Source organism: Micropterus salmoides, unplaced genomic scaffold (assembly GCF_014851395.1).
Source record: "Micropterus salmoides isolate LMB-PRFRI ecotype aquatic unplaced genomic scaffold, ASM1485139v1 Ms_hic_scaffold_11, whole genome shotgun sequence".
Lineage (NCBI taxonomy): Eukaryota > Metazoa > Chordata > Actinopteri > Centrarchiformes > Centrarchidae > Micropterus > Micropterus salmoides.
In genome coordinates this window covers 5,766,213-5,793,544 of record NW_024040152.1, presented here as the reverse complement: position 1 = coordinate 5,793,544, position 27,332 = coordinate 5,766,213, and the positions used below count along the sequence as shown (strand labels likewise).

General features: G+C 39.3%; 1 protein-coding gene across 1 annotated transcript; it reads left to right on the top strand.

Annotated features, from left to right (window-relative positions):
• The first annotated feature begins 2,425 nt into the window (after positions 1-2,425).
• dpy19l1l (dpy-19-like 1, like (H. sapiens)) lies at positions 2,426-26,151 on the top strand. Its single transcript, XM_038710570.1, is given in 23 exon segments — positions 2,426-2,609; positions 2,612-2,647; positions 3,077-3,101; positions 3,188-3,275; positions 6,074-6,211; positions 6,614-6,734; positions 9,112-9,205; positions 9,319-9,376; positions 9,810-9,901; positions 10,482-10,581; positions 12,382-12,459; positions 15,452-15,538; positions 15,656-15,715; positions 16,011-16,091; positions 16,578-16,679; positions 17,137-17,208; positions 18,837-18,904; positions 19,147-19,171; positions 20,950-21,069; positions 21,443-21,617; positions 22,444-22,543; positions 23,479-23,604; positions 24,340-26,151. Coding segments are annotated over 23 exon segments (2,202 nt in total). The 3' UTR covers positions 24,512-26,151.
• The last annotated feature ends 1,181 nt before the right edge of the window (positions 26,152-27,332 follow it).

The window sequence follows — 27,332 nt, the reverse complement described above, 5'->3', positions numbered from 1 at the left end:
CTGCTGTAGGGTAGTATAACAACAAGCATCCTGTCAGATTGGCGTGGTAGTAAGAAAGCCTGTTTCGGTAAGACAGTTAGATTAGTTTGTGAGCCAACACAGTAAGAATTACATTTTGTGTCCCATTTTTAAATGGGATTTTAGATGTGATTATGGTAGGGAATGATGCAAGGCCGCAGCCATTGAGTCAACACTGGGGAGAAGCAAAACTGATAGGCCTACACAATACACTTTTTCACCATTTGATTAATTTTCCACTTTTTAATACATTTGAAAGTAATAAACCAGTAATGCAATAATTACAAGGACAATGGAGACACTGTTTAATTAGTATACCTTTTTGAACATTCAGAAAAATTAAATAAATTTTATCTAAAGTCAATCAGAAATTTCATATATTATGGAGGATAGAGTTTCCAAAGATAGATCCATATTGGGTTTAAATTAGTTTTTCCAGTTAATTAAGATTTTAATAGTTCCTCTGAAAATAAACAACTGCTTAAAAACTCAACACAACTAAGTAAGCTCAAACAACAGAACAGTATCAGAATTTGTTCTTTCCACAAAACGTTTTAGGAAATTATTAGAACACTATCAGTTAAATACAGCATTGCCATAACATGTGTTGCAGAACTAATGGAGAACAAAATAAATAATGAATTTAAAATTACATAAACTCTATGACTAGATAAAGTGCAATGGTCAAAACCACAAAATCCTGGTAAATAATCTAACAAATATTCCTTTTTATGGGATGACATGGTTAGACTCACTTGCCAGATCTTTGCACAGACAGCTTTGACTCCATGTTCATCTTCCTTCCCCTTTTTTCTCTGGTCTGATTCTCACATGCAGCTTTTGGCTCCCATTGCCGAGCTGGGGGAGAAAACAAACACACTGGCTCCAAAAAGTTCTCATCCCTCCCTGCAGTTTTCTCACCCTCATACACCTCCCCAGCTCTCCACCACATCACCCTGAGCGGGAATCTTCGTGCAGATTCCCCCAGCGGGTGTTTGTTTGTGGAGTTTGTGGTAAGATGTCATGATGTTACCACCAGATGGCAGACAGTTTTTTCCCCTCTTGCTCCTTACCAGTCCTTCTCCAAGCTAAACAGATGAGATCAACTAATCTTTCCTAATGTTCCTGTCTCTGGAGCCAGATAGAGCTCCAAAATATCCAGTTTGAAACAATGGCACCCATGTCATAGCCCAAAGGGACTAAAATCACAGAGTCAGCTACTCTTCTCAATTTCCATAGTGCCATATTTTGGTGAAAATACAATTTTCCTGCTCCCTCATTTGGCCTGGCAATCTGCAGAATATCTTCATTCACAAGTGATTATAACAAAACAAATAAAGGGAAATGGGAAAAAAGAGCTCTTTGTAAGAAATAAAACAAAATAAATATGTAAGTCTGGTTTAATGAAGTTCATATGACCCCTATATATAATGTGAACAGTAGCCATTGTTTTTTTTATGAGATGCAGTTTAAAATGTTGAATTATGATATTAGAGTGCAAAAATATTGTGGTCCTGCAGTGACATCTACTGGTTTGCAAATGCTGGTGGAAGTTCTATGGATAACAGGAATGAAAGCTACTTCTGCCTAAGTGTCTTGTCCAGTTTAATATCCATAAATGTAAATACTCTAACAGTAAATTTATATAATTTTCCCTGCTCTGAATAAATTACTTTTTTATCTTTTTATTTGTGCCTTTTTGGCAAGTGATTAGTCTACCCTTTGGTTTCACTTTATCTTGTTGTTTGTCTGTATGCAAAGTTGCTGGTATTTAATGTTCTTGTTTTTGTAATTTGGTAATGCTATATGTTCATAAACAAAGTTTGGTAAGAAAAAAACTTTATGATACCTAATTTGTTTACAGGTACCTTAAAATTTGTGTGAAGTAAGGTAGGCCTACCAGTGGCATTACTAAGTTTTTTAACTAAATGTCTTGATTTCAATTTGTGGGCTGGTTAGGATTTTAATTATATAATAATAAGGTATAATTAGTAGCCTATCTTGGTCATAACTTATTAATAAGTCAAAAAGTAGCCTAGTCAAAAGTTTGATGTGGGCTAATAAGACAGAACCCTGTCAACTGATAAATTTCAGGTGGACATGGGTCCTAATGTAACTTTTTTAACGGTTTCTTTCTTCGGTACCCTTTACTTGGCGTTGCCATGGTTACCACCAGAAGCTCTTTGCAGTGGCGCCAAACGTCCAGTTGGGGGAGAAGCCTCATAAGATTTGTACTAAGAGTCTGAAGCGAGGAACCAGTCAGTACAAGCAAGCATCACTCAGGTAGTAAAGGGGCAGATCCGAGGACCAGATCCGAGCAACTGTGTGGCACTGCTTTGCTCACACCCATCTGGGTTTTTCCACCTAATTGCACCTCTTTATCTAACCTCGGCTCTTCCTGGAAATCATGGTGGCTAAAACCAGAAAACAGACCGGGAAGAGTCAAGCGACCCACGCTGACCGCGACAAGAGCCCGCTTGTTTCGCCCCCTGGCAAAAGTAACGTTCGGCGACCAGGCAGGGAGGGCAAAGCTTCCAACAGCTCTCATCCGAACGGGCTCTCGGGCATCAGCCACAAGCTTGGGCTAACTCCTCTGCTGTCGCGAAGCTGGGAATCACTCTTCTCCTCGGTAAGTTGGGAGCGTTAGCCTGTTAGCTCCCCTAGCTAACGGCTGCTAACGTTGTATACATCTGTAGCATTAGCGGATCCGCTAAACTAAGTTATCTCCTCCACCGATCAGTTGGCTAACGTTAGCTCACCTAAACGCTAGCTCACCAGCGTTAGCTACCTATTGTTGCTATTCATTAAAATCGCACCGAAGTAGTCTGTGTTCTCCCCCGTTTATGTGACATGCCTGTTCCACACTTGTTAACAGGTTTTCTTGCAAAGTTCAAGCTAAGGCTTATATGATTTCTCTTCAAAATGCACAACTAATTAGCCACTCAAATGATTTATTTAAGTATGCACCCCTGTTCTGTGTTCGTGGCTTTTTTTCTGTAGATTGTCAAACATCAAGTAGCATTTAGCAGCAGTTAAAGTTAATTTTCTCTGTCCACAGCTGCTCTGACTGGGTATCTCCACTGGTAAGTTGTTAGTCGTAACTTATATTACTATTGTGTTTACTTATGGGTGAGGCTTTTGGCTCACATGTTTCTCTTCCTGTGATTAGGCATCATCTCTCACAGCTGTTTGAGAATGACAGACACTTTTCACACTTGTCCAACCTGGAGAAGGAAATGGCTTTTCGGACAGAAATGGTAAACAAGTTAATTGTTATTAGGGATGCACTACCTACCTCCTGATGTCAGCCCATACTAATATTCATGTTTGAGTTTTACTGCAGAACAGGTTAGTGTTAAGGTTTTAGGCTTGTTTTCAAAGGAAGATCATGATACTAACTTTTTAATTTAATTACTAGACTTATCAAATAAGCGTTTTATGTATAAGATTTCAGAAAAATGTAAAGTAAATGTTTTCAGGAGCCCAAGGTAACATCTTCAGATGTCTTGTTTTGTTCAATCAGCATCACCCAAAGAGACTCAATTCTCTTTGCGAATCCTCAGACTTCAGAATCTAGACCCAGGAAATGTTTAGCATTTTTGCCTGAAAAATTACTCAAATAATTAATCTATTCTCAAAGTAGTTGCAGATTTATTTGTTCAACTAATTCTTTAAGATAATAGTGTGATTCTGATGATAATTTGGCAATCCTTGTAGACTGTGTAATCTGCTTATAGAAAAAAAGAGAGTAAAATGCCAATTTTGAAATCAACCAAGAATGTACTGTATAAATTGAATTTAAGAATACTAAAGCAGAAGATTCTTTAAGAATGGGCAGTGTCCACTTGTCTACCTTCTTTTGCATTTAAAATCATATTATCTCAACACATTATAGCTTGTGATGAACCATGACGTGAGGTAGTGTTGTAGTCAAGACTGCCCAAACCGACACTAAATCAATACCAAGATCAGAGTTTATTGAAACCGAGACAAAACCGAGACTTTTAGGGGCTGAGACCAAGTCGAGGACCAAGACCAGTTCCCTACATTACATGACGAAATGAGATCATACGTACTTCTCAAATTGATCTGAAAGATCCACATTCCGGTTAAAACACCCACATACAAACACTAAGAGGTGAAATCAATATAAGCATCTTTATTCAACTTTTCCATGCGTACCATCGTGGGGACAGTCGTTAATGGTAACAACACATTTTTAATTAGGGTTATTTGTTGCATCTGAAGCAATACGTTTTACATACAATCAAAGTTAGGATGTTAACAAATAAATCAGACAATGCAAAAGAAATTTATTGATATTCCCAAAGTTATGGTCTTGATTGGTCTTGAAATAAAATCCTGAGTCCTCAATGACCGAGACTGAGACAAGACCGAGTACAAATTCAGTCGAGTCCGAGACAAGACCAAGACCATCAAAAAGTGGTCTTAAGACCGGTCTGGAGTACTACAACACTAATGCGAGGTACATTTATTCCAAAAGAACAGGATATGTTGATCAGTGTAAGGGAGTTTCATCACTAGAGATGAAACAAATAAATTGAGGCTACTGACAGAAAACTTCATCTGCAAGTATTTTGATAATCAATTATTTGTTAAAGTAATTTTGCTTGACATTTCAAGCAAATGTGTGAGATGACTGTAGTGGCAGTTTAAAACCTTATTGACTTTGGACTGTTTTTTTCATTAAACAGAATATTGCATAAGACCTTGTCTTTTGTCTGCTTCCTCGTCAGCAACTCTTGATACCCAGCAGATAGAGTCAGAAAGAGACTTTCTAGACATGAGGTTGTTAATCCACTCTATCAACAAAAAACACTCATGATTGTTTAAGGACACCTGCCAAGGATGAGAATATGTATTAGTACTTTCAGCTGAACATCATTCAGCATCTCTGAACATGGCAAGCCTATAGGTCTGTTTGCAAATGTGTGACTGAATATTGCAATAAACTCTGAAGGACAACTCACTCTTTGTGAATTCATCTTTAAAGTGCTACCACAGGTAGATCTTCTGCTTTTCTGTGCCTAATGTGATGGATATTATATATTTTGGGGTTTTGAACTGTTAGACAAAACAAGCATAAAGGTGCAGTGACCTTAGCTTTAAGTGTCACAGTTCAAATGCGGGTTATAAATAAAAATTGAGCATAATGATCACAAACTGTCTGTGCCAGCGATGCTGCATTTTGTAATTTGGTATTGTTGGGACAAAACAAGGTTATGACACAGCGCTAGAATAATGAGTTTGACATTTCCGGACACTACATCTGTTTCTATTTGACAACTAAGCAAATCTGCAATGCAAAGTTGGAAAAAAAGGTGACGTCTGACCTGTGCATCTGCTAGAGTTTGCCAGGTGATTAGAACAGGAAGAACAGGAAAAACAGGCTTGCCTTTGTCAGTTGTACAGGGTTCAGTTGAAATCAATGAGGGAGACAGTAAATATTCGCAAGGCAGAAATGTAATGTGACCGTACTTTAACTCTTGTTACTCCGTATTATCTGCACAATCACAGAAAATCATAATTTCCTCTCAGTATTATTAACAATATTGGACAAAACTGACAGTGCTGGTGCATTTCTTCTTTCTGTGGTGTCTGTTTTCAATCACTTTCCATCTTAGTCACTGCAAAGGCAGCTGCACAAGTGCAAAATCAGCAAATGTGCCATTTAATGTAGCATATGCACCACTGTAACCCTGTAAAAGTCGCTGATGTTAACATGCAGTGCAGGCTTCAGGCCACTGATTCTGAAGGTGACGATTTAATCATATGCCAAGAGAATATTTTTTCTTCCCTCACCCCTGCTGTGTGTTACCAAATGGGCTGCGAACTGTTGCCATCTGCTGAGCCTGTACAACTTGTTCGTGTTTCTTCTGAGTTTATTTTGTGGTGTTATTTTCAGGGTCCTTCTGCTGTCTCTAAGTGTCTCCTTTTGTCTTTTTGTTCTTCCTCTCTCTGTCACAACTCCTTTCTCATTTTCAGTTTTTCTGCATGGGTTTATTCAAGTGTATGTGTTTTGTTTTGGTTCCAGGGTCTGTACTATTCCTACTACAAGACGATTATTGAGGCTCCTTCTTTCCTGGAAGGTCTACACATGGTCATGAACGATCGTCTGACGGAGTACCCCCTGGTTATTAACACACTGAAGAGATTTAATCTCTATCCAGAGGTAATGTTGATTTTTGTATTCTCTTAAATTGATTTGCAGTAAAGTAGCATTACTCATCTCAGTGTTTACGCATAATACACGAGATCTCTAGAAATTACAAGATCTGAAGAACATTGGATGTAAAATGAATCCTTTCTTAAAAAAAACTCTTTTTGTTGAATGAGTACATTTAGGCTACTTTATAAGGTGACACCAGAATTGATTTTAGAATTAGTTTCACACAATCATTAGTTATTTTATTTCCTTGTAATTGTATTAGGGACCATACTTGTGGAAAAGTAATGGAATTCTACAGGACTAGAGGGTGTGTCTGTACTCCCCAGAGATAACAGGACAGAAAAGTCTTTCAAACATGTTATTTAAACAGGATTTGCGCTGATTCTGTCCGTCTCTGCTCCCCAGGTGGTCCTGGCCAGCTGGTACCGGATGTACACAGGTGTAATGGGATACTTTGGCATTCCCACAAAGATGTGCTGGTCCATCAATAGAGGCGAGGGACTCACTCCTGTGGACAGCTGTGAAGGTTTGCTGTTGCCTTGGAACTCCAGTCTGATGTGCAAATACGCTAATTTGTGCACACACACACACACACACACACAGAGGCAGTAGGTTGAATGATGACTACATTACACAGGCAGATAATTTTACTCTAATGACCTGGAGCTAAACAAAATGATACAGTCTTGTCAATTCAGTCTCTCGCTGTATTGACCAGATGACTCATTTCTTTGATGATTTTCTTCCCTCAAAGAAAGATGCAATCTCGTGGGGAGTTGTCAGTTAAGAGAAAATTTAGAAATTTTACAGATGGAATTGAACAAAGGAAGCAGACTTGATTCCTTTTATTTTTTTTTTTACTATCAAACAAAACTCTTTCTACAAAAATGCTCTACAGATAACTGATGAATCAAGTTTTTTTCCCTCTAGTCCTCAGGTATGATTTTTACATGCACAGAATAAAAGCAGTAAATCACAAGAATACTCAGTATTTTTTATTCATTGGTAAAATACGTTTGTATTAATCTGAATCTATAGTTTCTAGAGCCTAAAATTACATCTTTAAATTGCTAGTTTTGTCTGACCAACAGTATGGAATTCACAAAAGTTCAACTTATAATTAGATTTAAAAGATCAGCAGCCGGTTAATTTAGCTTGGTATAGAGACTGGAAACAGGGGGAAACGGCAAGCCTGGCTCTGTCCATCTGCCCTCCAGCAGCTCTAATGTTTGTAAGTTCATAAGTCTGGTTTTGGGGGGGTTATGTGCTGAAATGTTTCTTGTCTGAGTTTTGTTGTCACAGTGAGGTTGCTAGACAACCAGTGGAGACTCAGCGAAGTCACTACCCTGTTGAGAATAAGGGTATTTCCAGAATGTTGAACAACTTTTTTTTTTTTTTTTAAATGGCTTTACTATCACATAAGACAAAGAAAAGAAGAACATCTTCACATTTAGGGAGCTGAAACTAGGAACCGTGCATTTTTGCTTGAAAAGTCTGAAAATGATTAATCGATTATCAAAATGATTGCCACAACAATCCGTTAATTGATTCATCATTTTAGTACTATTATCAATAAAAAGAAATATGGCAAGAGAATAGTGAAACACTGCAAGGATCACAATCATGCATCTCAAGCAAAGGTATGCAAAACAGCAAAAACAAATTGGCAGAACTACCGGTATAACACAGCAAGGAAAAGAGAATTATTATTATAGTAACCCCGAGGGAAAGAAAAATACTTTTAACCTATTACACACAAATAGTTTTCTGTTATTCGCTCGCAGGAACCTTTCCTAGAAGGGTAAATCTGCTGACAGTAAACAAGCAAAAACTGTTGTCAGCTTTCCTTTGTGGAGCTGCAATCTGTGTGTTTCTGTCAGTCTCATTAGTGAAGCGAGGCACCCCAGGGTCAATGTACACGGGCTGTTTTCACAGTGTTTACATAAACCAGGGAACAAAAAGTGTCAGCGACTACATTATATTTATGAGATGCAGAATGACACAGTGGGACTCACACTGAGCTGCTTTCGTTTTTTTGGTCCCGTGAATTACCGTGGCAGCACTTATTAATGTGAACAGACTTCAAAGCTTCTGCTAATTTAATATGGTGAAACAAATTTATTGTCAGAATAAGTACAAATTGAGGAACCTACATTTAAAAAAAACATCTATATTAGAGTGATTGTTATTCTGTGTTATATATTCTTATATCTACTGTTGGATCAACTCACTAAGGGGAATGTGTTGTCTTAATGTTCCCCGGATCTCACATATGCCATATGTTCTCATACTAATTTCAGTTCAGCTTTGGTGTAATTCTTATCTGATATTTCTGCCCTGTAAAAAGAACCTATAGTCGGATCAAAACTGAGACCTCAGACTATTTTAGTTTATTTTGAGGCATTTTTTTGAAATTTGAAAGTGGACCGTAGAGAGGAAGCAAAGAGAGAGGGTGTTGGGGGTTGTGTTTCGCAACCTGCTTGTGTTTCGCAACATACAATTTGTAACTTCACATATACTGCAGTCATTGCCCTCTGTTGGCCTGGAAACATCCGGTGTGTCTGTCTGCTCTTTGCCTGACCCCACTAACTTTCCTGTGACACTTCACTGGCTTCCTACTTGGAAGCATGGCCAAAAGTGTTGGATGGAGCATGCAGACAAGCTCAGTCACTTCAGTGGTGGGAGACCAAAGTTCAGCAGTAACCATTAAAACAAATGAAAGTATTTTGTGTATATGAACATACCAAATGCATTTGTCAAGTGATTATGTGCACTTTTGTACAACATTACAGTCAAACTATATGTAGTTGTAGCTGTATATGACTTAGATGTCAAACAAAACACATGGCTTACTGAACCCCTCCCGTCTGTCTGGATGTGTGTGTTCATGTTGTGGTCATTAGGAATGGGCGACCCGGCGTATTTTTACGTGACCTGTGTGTTCCTGCTGAACGGTGTGATGATGAGCTTGTTCTTCATTTATGGAGCCTACCTCAGGTAACTTGTCTTTCAGTTCTGTCAAATATGGATTTGTAACATCAGATTAAGAATGACCTTTCTGAATCTTTCGTTTGCTCTCTGCCTCTTTTATCTTGTGTCTTCCTGTGTAGCGGCAGTCGACTGGGCGGCGTTGTCACCACAATGTGTTTTTTCTTCAATCACGGCGAGGTGAGTGCACTGCCCTTAACTATCAGTGAGTTAGGAGTGTTAAAAGTTTGCTGCTTTGTACTATAATTCTGTGCAAGTCTCTTTGGGTGTAAGCTTCTAAAATGTGTAAAACTCAAAATGAAAAAGAAAAGCAGAGGATGGTTCATGGGGACTCATTTCAGCCCTTAAAGGAGCTTAGACTTAATTTTGTCTGGCATTTAAAGCTGAGTCCCTCTGCTCACCTCCTACTCTCCACTTTCTTCCAGAACAAATAGCAAGTCTCTATTTTTACAGATAATGAAAACAATACGATTCTTCATTTCTGGAAGCAGCGGCGTACGTGTAACTTGAACACCGGCATGCCAGCCACTGTAGTGTTTTGATTTGCATTTGAATGTATATATATTTGTTCAGATTTTTATTTCTGAGCGTGTGTCTTCATGTTTCATTTTAGAGCACTCGTGTGATGTGGACGCCGCCCCTGAGGGAGAGCTTTGCCTACCCCTTCTTAGTCCTGCAAATGCTACTTCTCACCTACATCCTACGGTAAACTCACCAATAAATAAAAGCACCAAAATAATGTTGTTTTCTTTCTTTCAGTTTATATGGAAATCTTAACTTGTTATGATTCTTACTTCTGTGTAATGTAGTGCTTATTTCATGGAGTACCATTAGCTGCACATGCAGTACACATCGCCAGTAGTGTACTGCATGTACAGGTTATAAAAGTTTACCCTGTGTGTTGTAATTACCGGGGTGAAGCAAAGCTACCTTCTGTCATCTGCTAAATAGTACACTGAAGCAGGCTGCGTGGTGAGCTGATGTACTTCTCACACGTAATCTTCTCATTGTATATCAGCTATTTGCCGGAGTGCAGTCAGTCAACTGTGATTTCTTCTACTATCAGCTTTAAAAGGAGAACAAACTCTAACGTATTTCTGAGGCTGGCACTGTATGTAACTGGCTCTGTGTATTACGCTCAGAGTGAAATTGAGTGTCTGTGTGCTTGTGTGTATGTATGTGTGTTTTTGCAGCCTTCTTAATGCATCTTCTTTTATCTCCTCTACACCCACACTCTCTCACCACTCTATTTTGTTTTCATCCTCTGTCTCTTTTGTCTCCCCAGGACACGGAACCCGAGCAGGACTTCCATGGTCGCTCTGGGGATCTCCACTTTGTGCTTTATGTTGCCTTGGCAGTTCGCCCAGTTTGTACTGCTCACTCAGGTAACGGGAGAACAAGAGAACCACTGAGAGAGAATGTGGAAAGAAAGAAGAAGGGCAGAGATTAGGGAGAAAATAGAGATTTGGAGAGGACAGAGGACTCTAGTAAGGAAGGTGCAAGGAGTGCAGAAGTTGGCCAGGATGGCAAAGAAAACAAAGACTGTACAAGAATACACCATTTACATCCTTACTTCATAAACCTCTCATAACATACAGGAGGAAAGTATGCATATAAAAATGTATGTGGAATACTTGACTGTAAGAAGGGCAGATTCAGACAAGCAAGTTAAAGAAATAAATAGTAAGATAAAGAGTGTAGGCTGGCAGACAGAAAAGCTGGAGTTTGACACACGACTCCAGCATAAACAGGTCACCGCTGCGAGCATCTGTGCTTGGCAGCAGTTTAGCCACGCTGCTGGACGCCCCCTCAGGGCACAGCTGCTTTCTGTACAGGGATTTTAACATGAGACAAGTTATTCAACAGCTATTATGCATGAGACATGCAAGGTCACTATTGGAACTGAAGGAATTTTTTTCTTCTGCAAAGTAACCTCAATTTTGGGGTCCTAAACATACTCAAAAACTCACCAAACTTTGCACATAACTCAGAAGGGGTGAAAAATTGGGTCGTGGCAAACCGGCTCCCTAGCAGCCCCCGCACAAAGTTTCACCTACGTGTACGAAATTTCTGTAGTAATTGTATCATGTCCAGACGTACCAAAAAGCCTCTTGGAGCCATTGCCTAAACCCAACAGGAAGTCGGCCATTTTGGATTTAATGGGCGTTTTTGGCGATTTGCACTCCTAGGAAAATAGTCCGATCGACTTCAAGTTTTCACTGTGCAGTCTAAACTCATTGATAATTAAAAGTTGTACAAACGGTTATTACCAGTTGACCAGATTGCCCGTGGCGTGCTGTCAAGAAATAGGAAGTTGTTATAACTTCAGCATACATGCTCACATCTGCACCAAATTTGGGATGCATTATAAGAGTCACGCCCATAGACAGTATGTTACTGGACAAAGCCACCCCGCTGGTTTGAATCACTGATTAATCAGCCCACCTACGAGGCTCACCTGCCAAACACCAACGTAGCGTCACTGATGGCCGAATAGTTGTTTTAGATTCACAGAGTTTATAATCTAAGCAATACGGTTACATCTCTCATGTGCGACGGGATGTCACAGGATTTTACACGTCATTTTTGGGATAATTTTTCCATGCAGGCTTTGGTTGGCTTCACTGTTTCAACTGTGGCTTACCCCCTTGGTCCCGCCCAGAACACATCCATATGCCAATATTCACTCAAAGTCATCGCGCCACCTGCTGGCAACAGGAAATGACACTATTTATGTTGTAATGTACTACTCCAAGCAGGTTGGACATATCAGCTTCAAACACATAACACATTGATGCAGTTAACGGCGTGGTGGGGTCGTGGCGGTTAAACTCTTCGCCATGACACAGGAAGTTGTTGTAACTTGACTGTATATGCTCAGAAATGTACCAAATTTTACACATTTAAAAAGAATGCTGTCCTGAGCACATGTACATGCCAACATTCACCTATAGTCATAACGCCATGGGTAAATGTAATACATTTAAAATTTAAAAATTGAAGATGCAGGAACCTTTCGTGTTAGCGGTGGATATGAAAAACGGGCCCCCAGCTGTATCACCCACACATGCACCCAGTCTGTGCCCGACTCAAGACATTAAAGTTATACAGTTGTTTGCACTTTATTAAGTGTTGGAGTTTTCTGGAGTATATTGTTAATATTGTCTAATTATTTCTGTTTCCAGGTTGCTTCCCTGTTTGCTTCTTACATCCTGGGTTACCTTGGCGCCGCCAAAATGCAATCCATCCTGGTCACTCACATGGTACGGTAGATGACCTTTCTAAAATGCTGCCAACAATCAATCCATCACAGTGATAGGAGTGTTTCTGGCCCGCTTTACACCTGGCATTAAAATGTGTTTTGGGTGATCGGATTGCAGTCGGATAGTACTTGACCTCATTGAAAGTACAGGTGTAGACGCATTGAGGATGGATTGTGATCTGATCGGCCAGGCAGTGTGTCCATGCCGCGTTAAAGAGCTTAATTCATTGAACATGCTCATGTTTTGGTGAACTGAATGGAGACATACTAATTAATTAGCTGCACATTTAATATTAGACACAGATACAATCTGGATACTAGATGCATTTTAACGCAAGGTGTAAAGGGTGTCTCTGTTTACCAACTTTATATATGTATTTGTCACTGGTGCATCATGCAGTGGCACCTCTGTAGCTTATTTCAACAGTGAAAGAAATTAAAACAACCAAAACAACTGAGTTCCAAAGATACGACAAAAGAATTAGAAAAGATACAAATTACCAAGGTGTGCAGTTGAGACAAAAAAGGATGGACAAGAGGAAAGCAGGACTTGAAAAGCAACAAAATGTTAGTTAATTAGAGCAGATAGTGGAGGGCTTAGTTGTTTCACTAAGTCATTGCTCAGTAGTTTGATATATCCCAAATGTACATTAGCGTTCACCATGTGTGTGGATCATGTCCTGTGCCCAGCATAAGTGAAAGTCTCTCCAGCTGCTGTCCTGTAATGTACTCTGCCTTGGTTCTACTTATCTCTCAGCTCCTCGGCCGGGAGAATTTCATGAGCTGTGAGGACAACATCAGTGGGGACAGGGGCGACTTTCTTTAGCATCAACGATGCCAGTGTGTGTGGACAAGTTCCTTTTTAACATGAAAGTGGGAGGATATGTGGGGAACTTTGTTCACCCTGCCAAGGACAAATACATGTATGTGCATATCTGTTGATGTGAGAATGTAGAATGTGTAAAGATGTTTGGGTGTGTGTGTGTTATTCTGGCCGTTCATCCCTCTCCACATTCTTTCCCCCTAATCCCCTCAGCATGCCAGGCTGTTAGCCAGAGCCTGTGTGCTCCACAGATAAGGAGAAGGCCCTTTGTGGTGAGATGGTGGAGATTTTTGTCAGAGGAAGGCATATGGCTCTGCATAATTTAGACGACGACTTGGCTTTGTGTGTGTTTGTGTTAAAAGAAAAAGAAATTGAGACACACAACCAGGCATGGGTGTCCTCACAACCTACAGGGTTGTTAATGAGCCTGAGCAGTATCAGGGTATCCAAATCATCTGTCAGGTCTTTCTATAATTAATTTTGTGTTTAGTCTTAAAGTGCCCATCACAACCTTAGATGAAGAAGATAATAACTACATTAATCCAAAACCCCATAATTTTGTATTTACAATGTTATAAAAGAGAAAAGCAGACCTCATATTTCTGAAGCTGAAATTAGAGAATATTTGGTATTTTAGCTTGAAAAATTGTTGTGCTAGTTGATTTCATTGATTTGATGATCAGTAGAAAATGAATGTGCGATAATTTTGATAGTAGATTTCTGAAGTTATTTTTCTAAACAAAATCCACTGGTTGCAGCCTTTTAAATGTGCAGATTTGCTTGTTTTTGTAGGCCTCTATGATACTAAACTGAATATCTTCGGATGTTTTCAAACCATTAAACTAGGACAGTTTAACTAACCTAGTCTATTTCAACACTTTTAGCTAACCATTTATGATGGTAATGCCGATACTTTCTTCTTAGACTGAGAGTGAAATAGCCCCTGCGTCAAAACACCTCCTTTTGCAACATCACATGAAGACAAAAGCCTAGACAATTGACAAAGATGCACACAATTAACATTACATTCACACAAGACAATACTGAAGGCCCTTCAGTGTACATTTGATCTGGGATTATGCTCGATATTTAACTTTAGGATTGACTGATACAAAGGAGTGCTTCAGTCTAACCTTATTAAATCGTGGAATCCTCTATCTCCCGTTTGATGGTACCAATTTGTAATCACTGTTCAGGACATTGTTAGGGTCAGAGACAATGTTGTTGGCCAGCCTTAATGTGATGTTATGCCATGCTGATTCACAGAGTTTCTCAAGGGATGGCCCTACTATCTTTTAGTAGTTTTGACTTTAAAGTTGTGGACAAACACTTTTAGCATTTAGTATTACAGTACTGCAGAAGACTCGTAGTCAGAAGTAAAAAACTGAAGAATTTGTCTACTCGACGCAAAACATCTAAAGCAGCAGAGAAAATAATGTGGTTGTTTGGTGTTTTTGTTCTTTCTGTGATAACAGTTTGTCTGTCTGCCGTCATTATGAAGAACAAAAGTAACTTTAAGAGAGTCAGATTTATCCGGTACATTAGATATTTTAACTATTTATTTGTTACTTTGAGTAAAATTATTTCTATTCAAAATGTATCTATTTTTTTATTAGTTAACAACTTCACAATCTCTCCACGTACCCCCTGGGTTATAAGTTTCCTTAGTTGGGAATCACTGCCCTACGGCGTACTTAATGCAGAATACGTTATTTCACTTTTCACTGTGGGATGAAGCATCAAGAGTTTATTGAATAGGATTATATTTTTCTAGTGACTGTGTATCAAAAGTTTACTGCATTTGTTTATATTTCAGGAATGACTTCAACAACATTGTCACACAGAAAGACTTGTTATTGATTATTTAATACGATCCATCCCAGACCACCCTCCTGCTATAGAGACAGCGATGTTATTCTTTGTGGCAGTCAATAAAGAGCCGAGTGTTTTAATGGAAACCTACAGAAGCTGGCTGTGCCTTCTTGAGCTCACTGCCAAGCTCGCATGTTTGGCATTGTTTGTAATTACACCGACAGATCAAGCACTTTAAGCTGCTGGAAAACACCCGTTACTGACGCTGGATGGGCTGCACTCCACAGTCCACAGCCGTGTGAATTCACCAGGATTGTGATGAATGAAACCTCCTCTCCTTCCTGTTCTCATCCTGCAGATCACTCTCGGCATCTGCTTTATCCTGATGTTTGGCAACTCCATGCTGCTCACATCATTCTACGCCTCCTCACTCGTCTCCATCTGGGTCAGTTGGACCTTTTTTTTAGAGTCTGGTTAATCAAGATAAGTTCATCAATGTATCCAGCTCCGTGTGTTTTGTCATTTTGGATTATGGGTTATGGGTTTTTATTTTTTTTTTCAGGGAATCATTGCATTGAGGAATCTGTTTGCTCAAGTCTTCAAACCTGGCGTTGTCATCTGGGTATGTAGAACTACTTCTTTTGTTTGGTGGGATATACATAATTTACAACATTTGTTGTTTTGTTTTTTTATGGCAAAATAAATAAATGTGGCTAAAAAGTAGTTTCAAATTAAATGTTAAAATTCAGCATTGACAAGGTTGAAAAGAATTGTCTGGCAGCTGTGTCCAGTCAACATCGCAGCCTACCTAGCCTGCTTCCAATCCCACAGCGCCTTGAGGCTGTGATTATAAGTTCCTGTGTGAGTTGTGTGCGTATGTGTGTACGTGTCAGTGTGTATCTCTTCTTCCTCCTCAGGTCATGCAGGTTGTTGCTTGGGTTGGCTCCACAGTTCTGCTCAAATTTATGCTGTCCACAATCCTCTGTGCCTCAGATGATGTAAGCTACTAACTTTGTGAAATTTGTCTATCAGAACAAAATGCGAATATTCAGTTTGAATTATTTTTACATTAAATTATATTTTGTGATAATTATAATATTTTTGAATGAACATAAAAGTAATGACTACAAAGTTGTTCCTATGTTCTTAGAAAGAGAGAAACATGGAAAGTAGATGTTTATGTCAAATATATTTACATTTTTGACAATATTTGACCATTTGACAATACATACTAATGCACACGCTGCTCTATTTATTATTATGGCATTTATTATTAAATTTTATGTATTTGAAAATGTCATGATGTAGTCGACCTAAAAGTGAAAACTTGGCTATTAAATTCCACCATCAGAAAGGGTCATAGAGAATAATTAACATTTTCAAATTCTTTCCAGCATTTAAAACCCACAAATTAAAGCAAATGTTTAAATATAAAATGTATAGGAAACATGTCTGTAATATGTAATATTTTTTGTCTTTTCCAGGCTCACATCAGTGGATTGATCAAGTCTAAGTTCACGAACTACAAGGACTTCCACACTCTGATGTACACTTGTGCTGCTGAATTCGACTTCCTTGAGTTAGAGGTAATGTCTGTTTTGACCTAAATCCGGCCCCTCGATCAGAGTTGCCATTTATCATCGTTTATCATTTATCATCATCAAACTGTTAAATGCATGTTTCAGGAGTTTTTTTTGTGGTTTTCAAAATGTCCCTCAGTCTCCTGAAGATATCAAAGTTTAAAAAATGTCTGCAGATTTGTAATAAGTGTGGTTGTTTGTAAGTGTCTGGTATTTTCTAGCACCAGGTCTAAATGTAATAGGAACCAAGTCTGTGCTCTGAATTTTGAACAGGAAATAGAAACCTGAACATGGCATCTCATTTCAAGTAGAGTTCTGTGCTAGCCGGTGACCTGGTTTCACTTTTGTGTGCGCTTGTTGTGAATATGCACACAAGTTAGAGCTGAGTGTACATTATTAGATGGCTCTGTCTCTCTCATTTCTTAAGTTACCTCACTAGTCTGTGTCTGTCTTTCTCCCTCAGACCCCTCTACGTTACCTCAGAACGTTGCTGCTGCCCATCAACATCCTGGTGGTTGTTCTCATTGCTTGGAGGGTAAGTCTTCTTTTAGGTTTTGGACCATAGACCTCAGAAATGGAAAAATACTTTGGTTTGCTTTCAAAGCAGTAGAGCAAGTCTGACCGAAAAAAAGCATGGTAACTACACAAAGTCTGCCTGTAAATCTTAAGCTGCGTTCACGCCGAAAGCGAATTTAATATTCGCCTCGCTGTACTCGCGCGAGTTTGACCGCTGGACATTTTGAGTGTTCACACATGTGCGTTTTTAAGCGAATACACAGTCCGTGGACACTACAGCTATATGAACCCAAAGTAAACGCTTTGCTGTGATTTAATTGCAAAATAACTAAAATTTTGTTTTTCCGTTTTGTTAGACATGAATTCATTCTTTGTCAGGTCTGTCAGCAAGACAGCAGGACTACAACTTTTAAAATGTTTGTTTTCTGAATTGATCAGGGCTATGCTATGCTAACCTGTTCACAGTAAAGTACAACAATAGCTGGAATAAAGTTACAGACAGACATTTTCTGAACTCACCAGGTAGTTCAACTTCCTCGCTTTCTTTTCTCCAAGTAATGTCCAGCTTTGTCCGTTTTTTTATATAAAAATGACTTAGTAGTCCAGCAGAACTCTGGTGCCATCTGACGCTGACAACAGCAGTGGAACCGGATGTGCACGGAAACTAGCTGCTGAGAAGCGCGAGTGAAGATAAATCAAGTTGTAATTCCAAAAACTAAAGTAAAAAGCTAATTTAATAAAACCAGTTAACTCTGAGCTCCTCTCGCGGGTAAACGCGTAGTTGTCAGAGCAGAATCCAGACCGACTACGGGTGTTTATTTGTCCGAAAGCTGCAGCACTGTTCCCCGTCCACTTCCCCGTTCTTTAGCAGCTAGTCATTACACCACTCGCCTGGTCCTCTCCAAACAACGCTCCAAAGCCGCCGGTGACGTTTGGACTATCTCACCACTGATAGGCTTTCGCAACATCACGTCAAGCGAATTTCTCGCCCAAGTTGAAAAATTTGAACTCGCACAAACCAGCGAATTTAGCAACAAACGCCTCATTTGTGCTGCCCGGAGGCGGAATTCACAGGAATTTGCGTCTTTGCATTGACTTTGTATGTAACCAAGCCGCCCAAAACGCTGGATTCACTTTTGGTGTTAACGCACCTTTAGAGATGACTGCAGAGGTTATTATTTACGCTGACAAAGGGGACAGGTTTAACACTCAAAATATAGTATTTTTTGAAACAATGCTACATGCATGACATTTTGCTAAAAGACAGGCGAAAGCTAACAGGCAGGCCGTAAGCATCCTCACCAGTTGGTGGTCCATTGATATAAAGGAACATTGTTTTTGTTTACATTTACATGTGTATTCTCAAGCTTTGAGAAAGGAAGAACAGGCATTTTATTTTTGATTCCAGAAACATGAAATATTTGAGACATCAGAGAAAATAAACGTTTAAGGAGCTGCTCTTTATAGAGTCTAATCTCATTATCCCCACTCTAAGCTAAGAATACATGAGTTTCTTTGACAAAGCGTGGTATGCAGTACATGAGCATGCTGTTAGGAAGATCTTCTCATACAGTGCAGTATTTGTTGGAAACATGACATTTAAAAGAATATTTTTAGCATTTTGTTCTAACCAGTTGTCCTTTTCAGACTGTTCAGGATATAGTCCGGTTCCTGAGGGACGGAGGGAAGACAGACGATGCAGATGAAGCTGCAGGGTGAGCGTCCCGAGGCCTCCTTACTGGCCTTATTGCTTATTTGTTCACTCTATCAGTTACAGTTTTACAAATGGGATGATATAATTATTTTGTAATAATATGTTATGAAAGCTTTGAATAAACAGTATCTTCAGATCAGAATCAGATTAAAAATAAATATTTTTTCATATTTCAGCATTTGCACTTTATTTTGTCCCAAGTGGAAAGCTGAGTTTATATATAGTGTCTGTTTTGTGTTGCAGGTCTGAAATAGTCGGAAAAGGAGAGGTGAGATAAAAATATTTTAACATCTTTTTTGTTACTGTTAATTAAATATATAATAAGTATCATCTTGATAACACCTCAGTGTCGACTCTTACGTTTTTTATAGCAGCGTTCTATTTTTGATTAGATTCCTCCAGTGCAGTAATGTCTGCTCGGTTACTATGTCCCTAAGTGGTTTTCATCCCTTTTCTCATTAATTACTAAGAAAAGAAAGGCAGCTTCCCTTCTGCTCAGTAGATGATTTGTTAAATTTAACGGGGGTGGTCCATTGGGAGTGCATGTGATGCTACTCAGCCAATCAAATCTGTGCGTTCTGATAAGCATTGCTACTCAAATCAGTGAGTGAGATACACACAGGAACACAGACGAGTCGTGGAGAAATAATTTCACATGCCGTGCTCTAAAAAGAGAAAAGTAGAACACAGTGTTTAATCAAGAATGGACAGACTCCTACATGTTCAGTCTTTCTAGACAAAGCACAGAGCATCTTTTGATCAGGTTAACAAGGGGGATGGCGGCCCTTCTCGAATTGCTTCTGCTCTGAAATCACACTGTGCTGCCTTTTGTCAGCTTTCCCCCAGATGCTTCATGTCATTTTCTGTAATATAACTCCCGTTCAGATATTCATCCACCAGCGACAGTGTGTGGAAGTTTCCAGAGTTGCCAGATAATTGTGTTAATGTTTCTGGCTCAGAGTCCCAAGGGAAAGCTGTGTTAGAAAAGATCAAAGCTTCATGCACGTGGCATTATACAGCCTGTCCAGCAGACATAGCTTCAGATCAGCGTGACTTGGAGGGAGGTGGAGCTACCTCTAAAGACCTCATAGTTTCACTGACAGTAGAGCTGCTACATGGGAAATCAAGTTTGAACAATTTAGAAGTGAGTTCACTTAATTTGTAGTGCCTCAATTAAGTAAAAAGCTAATGTTACTGTCGTGGAAACTGAAATGTCAGTTGTTGTCTAGGTAAGTGTCATCAATCAAATACCAGATCACACAATATTCGAATCCTCAATTGATCTTTGTTGCTTGCAATCAAGAGCCCTCCTCAGCATTACACAGCCATGACAGTCAGTCTCTCATTAGCTATTATTGTACTTTGAGATAATACAAATATTCATTGTAGCAGCAGGAAGCACAAGGTGTTATTTACCTTCAAAATCATCTTTGAAAAATCTTCCTCTATGTTCTTCTTCGCCTACTCCTTCCCACATATCTTATTGTTATGCAATCATGCATAATTAGCTTTCTCAGATTCATTTTCTCAGTAACTTTAACTTTGTAATGTGTATAATTAGTACTATTACCAGACATAAAAATACAAATCTGCAAATATTAAAGTTACCCTGTGGAATTTTTGACCACCAGTAGCGCTATGAAGCCTTTATGAGTGGGTTCTGCCAAAGGTTTTGTGCTATACCACTAACTGACAGCTGGTGGAGGCACCAACAAACGTAGCAGTGCACCATTAAAGGTATGGAAGAGGACTGCAAGCTAGTAAACATGGGTATAAACAATGGAAAACTTTAAATATTTTAAATGCCAAATGTTTTATGTGGCAGTAAATTCATTTAACACAAGAAACACTGTATGTAAATATCACTTTTATTTGTTATTTTTGCTTGATAAATGACTGGTTGTGATAGGATTGTAATAGTAATTCACCTGTGATTTGTACCTGACACTGACAAAAGTGTCAATGTGGGGAATTAAAAACAGCACTCTTTCTCTGCACTTTCTTGTTAGTTTTGATTAGACTGTGTGTGAACTTGTCACTCTGCAGCTGGTGTACCACAGTCTGCAGCTGGTGGCGTTTGCTGTCCTTGCCATCCTCATCATGCGCCTGAAGCTCTTCCTGACGCCCCACATGTGCATCATGGCCTCGCTCATCTGCTCCAAACAGGTTTGCTTCTCACCGCAAGTGTGATTAATTTTTTATTTTTTTTAGAGAAAAAAAGTTCTTCACAGTGAATGAAGAAGAGCCGAAGCTTGCAAATTGTAAAACCTATAAGCTCAAAACAAGCCAACATAGACTTTACTTGTGCTGCACCCAGGTATATTTGGCCAAGGAAACTGCAATTGGTGCATCTAAGGGTCATTGAAAGTGCTTGATTTGTATACATTTAGGGCCCATAAAGTCCTTGAAATGTATTTTAATTTAATGTTTAAGAAGGTGTGAGAACCATCTATCTATATTGTGCATTACTAAGGAGATATCTGAGCACTCATTCTGTCCTTCAGTCATGCTCTCGCTCTCTCCCTGGTTGTTTTGTCAGTTGTTTGGCTGGATTGGGGAGAAGTTTAAACACCAGACTGCCGTGTTTGCGCTCATGGCAATCATGGCCGTACAGGGAGTGGCCAACCTGCAGGCCCAGTGGGCCATCATTGGAGAGTTCAGCAACCTACCGCAGGAGGAGCTGCTGGACTGGATCCAGGACAACACCCCTCCTGGTGAGTGTAGTTGCCTGCTTTCAATGCCACATTGAAAATGATTTTCTGATCAATATAAGTTATTTAAGTTCAGGATAAACTACAACAATGCACAGTGCCAAGAGAGCTTCTGGTTCCACTTTAAATGCCAGTATAGTTCTTCCAAGCGTGTGCTCCTCAAAATCTGCTCTGACAGGTCCACTCAAAATCTGAATTGCTTTCATAGTTATAAAAGGGTGAACAAAAGTATTATTTCTTTCCAAGGTCAAGGAGGTAAATGTCCGTGTGCGACAAGCGGGTGACATTTTGGTTGTTTTTTACCCAGTGAGCATGGTCTTGGAGATTTCAAGGGTCAAAGAGGTCTGTTTGATTTGTTTGAAATGATAACAGTTGTTTTGTTCTCAATATTATTGAATATACACATGTTTAATAGGTGCACCTATAACTAATGCAGTCTAATACAACAGTCCTGCAACAAGTCCTACCTCTTCACAGGTTATAATGTGCAGTATTTGTTGAAACTGATTTTGAGAACTGTTGATTCAGTTGTATGTAGTTTACGTTGCATTGTACTGACAGGTGTTTCTATTATTTTGTACCCCCCACCTGTCAGAATAATGCAGTACAATTCAACAGCACCTCAAACTGCTTCATCCAATATGATTATACATTTCACTGCTAACTTTTTACAAACTACAAAACTAACTGATGGAAATTAAGACCACTGTTGTGCTGTTCCGTGGTATATTCTATACTGTTAGTGTAACATAGGCACTCAACAACGGGCCCTTTCCATCCTCTCTTTTATTGTCTTATTTGTTTTTCGTTTCATGTGTGGTTGATGCAGATGCTGTGTTTGCTGGGGCCATGCCCACCATGGCCAGCGTGAAACTTTCCACAGGTCGGCCCATCGTCAACCACCCCCACTATGAAGATGCTGGTCTGAGGTCAGTGGACCTTACAGCGGCATGATTGCTCTCATGCTCAGATCAGAGACACAGAGAAAGAATTTGTTCACCAAAACATTCATATTTGGCTAGAGGCTGTTTGCAGTCCTGTTCAGAGTGCTGTATCCTGGTCAATGCACAGCATGTACAGTGTAATAGGGGTGTGCATTTCTCACAGGGTTCCTTCGCAGTATGGAAAAGTATTTGATTTTATTAAATTCCAGGTCTGGATAGGTGTGGAAAACAGAAACGGACGTATGGAAAAATACGTGTTTCCAGACTATTTTCCCCATTCTGTTTTCTAAAATATATATTCAGAATTTCTCAAAATAAATTGATACAAGCAGTCATGGCGTTTGGAGCAGGCGACCAGCACAGTCAAAGTGTTTACCACTGTGTTAGAGTGAGCCAGATGTCGTCGAAAGCAAGGCAAGAAGTATGGCAAAGTATGCCATGAACGCACATTGCTACCCAGATCACAGGGCACATTTTTGAACAATTATTTTGTTTATCACAAGCATGTTACAATTCTTCACATAATAAGACAGTAAGGTTAAAATCCAAACATCAAAACAAAAAAATTCTTCTTGAAATGAAAATGCATAAATAATTTAAAATGACATTAAACATACTCCTGTGAGGATTTTCGGGACTGGTAAGAGAGGATGTCATCCAAATATTTGCAGGTTCAAAGTTCTGCTTTCAAGCACTTATTTGCTTTAATTTGTTAAATCCAGTTGGCCTTGTGGTTGATTCAGTTCTCTTTCCCATAACTTTGTGGACGATTTATGACATCTGTAGTAAAGGTGATAAACGTGTCTTTCTTTTTTTCATCAAATACAGTATTATTTTATTATTTGACTGCTCTACTAGTGCATAAAATGTCTCTGAAGTTGTTCCCCACCTTATGGGTTGTTGTATTGCGTTGCTCGCAGGGAGAGAACCAAGCTGGTTTACTCCATGTACAGCCGCATGTCTGGAGAAACCGTTAAGAGGAACCTGATGAAGCTGGGAGTGGACTTCTTCGTCCTGGAGGATTCCTGGTGCACTAGGCGAACCAGGTACCCTCAGCACCATGAGTGATTTCTTGAAGTAGCAATCCTTACAATTTCAGTCCTGGTTGATTTGGCAACACCTGTGGTTACTGATTGTAACATCAAATGCAGTTTAATACTACAGATCACAAAGTTCCAGGGAACTAAACTAACTATTGTCATTTTAATGAAGAAGTCAGGCAGTAATTGGCCTTTTTCCATCAATCTGTGAGCAACTGTGTTGTGATTTATGCAGCACACAGCGTGATTCTGTGAGAAGCTGTTGGTAAACCTCGCTGAGAAGTTGGAGGTGTGCAGTCTGTCACCTGCAGCTCTTTATCTAACAGTTCACTGTGGCCGCTCCTGACTGTTCATTACTCCCCGCAATATTTCCCCCGCAAAAAATGTTTTGTAGACTAGTGATCGGTGGTGATCTTACTGACAAACACACATGGTAAAAGTCTACTCATGTTTCGCCAGTTAAATGCACTTTATGTGAAACTGCTTTAGTTAGAAATGTTCGGTTTATTCCAGGAGTGTCTTCACAGACACCCAGTTGGTAATAATGCAAATGCGAGGCATGTCATAATTCTCATCACTGAGCCACAGGTTCTGACACCACTGTGTTAAATAATTTGGTAATTTATAGTGACTTAACAGACATTTCTTTATATGAAAATCTTCAAGATTGCCACAACCCTGTTTTCTCTCCCTCTCACTCACTCTCTTCATCTTTATTTTCTTCCCTCCCTCCTCGCCCAGGCCCGGGTGCAGCATGCCAGAGATCTGGGATGTTGAGGATTCAGAAAATGTTGGTAAAATTCCCCTCTGCACCCACATGTCCAAGAACTCACGGCCCCACTTCACCACAGTCTTTTCCAATGACATTTACAAAGTCCTCAAAGTTCCCAAAGCTACCAAAGATCTCAGATAACATCGTGGGACAGACTGGTTTACCACCAAACCTGCTGGTTTTTCCACCACTTCTTTTTTTAATATGTTTTGGTCGGTCACTGCCATTGCTGCTTTTTTACTTTTTACTTCCTCAAACCCCCCACAGTTCCACTTTTTTTGTGGGGCTCTGTTTCACTGAGCAGTGGACTAATAATAGGCTTGACATGCCAAAACACTTTGTCATAGGAGACTTGGTGCACCCACAGTTGTCAGTATTTGTGACTTAAAGAAACTCATTTTGCCAATCATCCTTATTGCTGCGTCTTTGTCATCCAGCGACGTTCCTATTACGCAGCAGTTTCTGCCCAAGTGAAAGCCAAAAGGTGTTGTAGCTTTCATTTAGTTATTTGCATTGGTTCTGTGACATAGAATGCTTATTTTAAGAAACATTGTTCTCAAAGAGATGCTGTTCTTACATCAGTATTGTTTTTTATTGTATATAATTCATATTCTTTGACTTAACGCTAAAGAAGTAAATTTTGTGTGGCGGGACCAATCGATGATGTCCTCATACTGTGAAGCAATACCCTTTGCAAACTTGACAAAAGCAGACTTTTATTGTTATGCACAGTGTTGAGCTGAAAGATTTTTCAGTAGTACACTATTTTTATAATTTATTTGTGTGAATATTTTATGCAAACGTCGAGGTGTTAAGAACAGTGTTTTAAGAGTCTTTAGAATCACAGGGGATGTGTTTGGAAGCTTTTAAAAAATCTTTTTAATACATATCATTCAGCTTTGGTGTCTAGATGAAATTCACTCAAGATTTTGAACAAAATTCCACATGGTAGAAGAGCTTTTGTTCTTGATTAAGTTATAAACTGAAGGTTTATATGGCAAAATCTCTTAACTCTGCCCTGGAACAAATGTTTTGTAAATACCCAAACAATTATTTTGTAAAATACCAGTGTACGGCCTTTAAAGGGTTCCTTTGTGTCTTGAATGATTGTTTATTGCCAAAGTCTTGTTATTAAAGCTGCGTATTCGGGTACAGCACATGAAAAATGTATTTTTAGTGATTGAGAACCCTGTTTGTCAGTTGTGTAACAGCCAGTCCAAACCACTTGTAGCAGTTTACTTGATGTGAGTGGTACTAGAAAATAATTCTTTGATTCTCATTTCAATTAACGTGATTGCCACGATAATGCGACCATGAAGCGGAGTGAAACAAAAGAGCTAGGAGTAGCTGTAGTGTGCACCAATGACCACCAGGTGGCACATGTGAGCAACCCAGATGCATTTTCTCTCTGTCTCTACAGTAGGGTCGTCATGGCGACAATGCTCAGCAGGCAGATGGTGGAGGAACAGAGAAACGTCATAAAAACTCTTTGGGAATGAGTCACAGCACTCTTTTCTGGCAGGCCTGTACAGTATGCTTAGACATTACAGTCTTAATTTCATAATGGACTTTTATGATATTTAAACCACCCATCCATCAACCGTTTATACTCATCTATCAGACACAGTTTTATCAATAATAATAATTTTCTTTTCAGGTTCATCATTGATGATAAATGATCTGAGGTAAAAACTGTCAAGCCCAAACTAAGCCAAAATATGTGCTGGTAAAACATTTGATTCATAGATCTCCAGAAATAAAGTTTCAATGTTGTTGCATTATTTGGCTGACTGGTGAATTTTACGATATGTTCGGAACATAGATTTTCAGGAATGAAAATGTCCTTTCATTGTTAACCCACGTCAGGGTTGCAGTTTTCTCTTGGGTTGGTGGGCGCCGTGGATAAGACACACGCCTGTGGTGTAAGAGACCTGGGTACGATTCCCACTGTGACACATCCACCAACGTGTCCATGAGCAAGACACTTAATGCCTGTTTGCTCCAGAGGCATACTCGCAACCTCTTTTTTACAGATTTCTCTCGATATTACTGAATTCCCACAGAAGGATTCACAAATGTATGTTGGGATTTACTGTCACTGGCTACTTTATTAGGTACACCTTGCTAGTACCAAGTTGGACTGCCTTTTACCTTCAGAACTGCCTTAATTCTTTGTGGCATACTTTCAACAAGGTGTTGGAAACTGTTGTGTATAATTTTAGAGCATTATAGTCTAAATTGTTATTATTAATTATCAGAGCGATGGTGGTCTACATTGTCGTCATTTAAATTATTTTTATCATAATTATAGTGTAAAGTTAGAATGACACTGTTAGAATTCTATAGCTCTGTGTGTGTGATCCTTTCTGTATATAACTGCCTAGGCTCAGCAGAAGAGTGTGTGTGTGTGTGTGTGTGTGTGTGTTGAAATAGTATGATCAGCAGAGGGCATGCCAAGAACACAGAGTGGGAGCAGTGCAGCCAGGAACAATCATACTTAAATTAAAATCCACCGAAAGGTTGGAAAGCAATGACAAAAAGAGAGAGACCAGTCATAGTGAAATAAAAGTGATTAAAAATCCACCAAATGCTGAAAGGTTGGAAAATGATGAGAAAAGAAAAAGAGACATTTGGGACATTCCCAGATCCAGATCAGCAGCTGTCAGGGTCGCTGTTCTGGTAATAGAATGTGTGCCCAAGTCTTGAATTTTTTACACGACAAAACTCTTCTCAGAGACTTTGGTCCATATTGCATGTTGCTGCAGATGTGTTGAATGCACATTCATGATGTGAATCTCCCATTCCACCACATCCCAAAGTTGCTCTACTGGATTGAGATCTGGTGAGTTTAGAGGCCATTGGAGTACGGTGAACTCCTCATTATCCTATTCAAGATACACTGTTGTCCTAAAGGGATTGATATGGTCAGCAACAATACTCAGGTATAGGCTATCATTTTTAA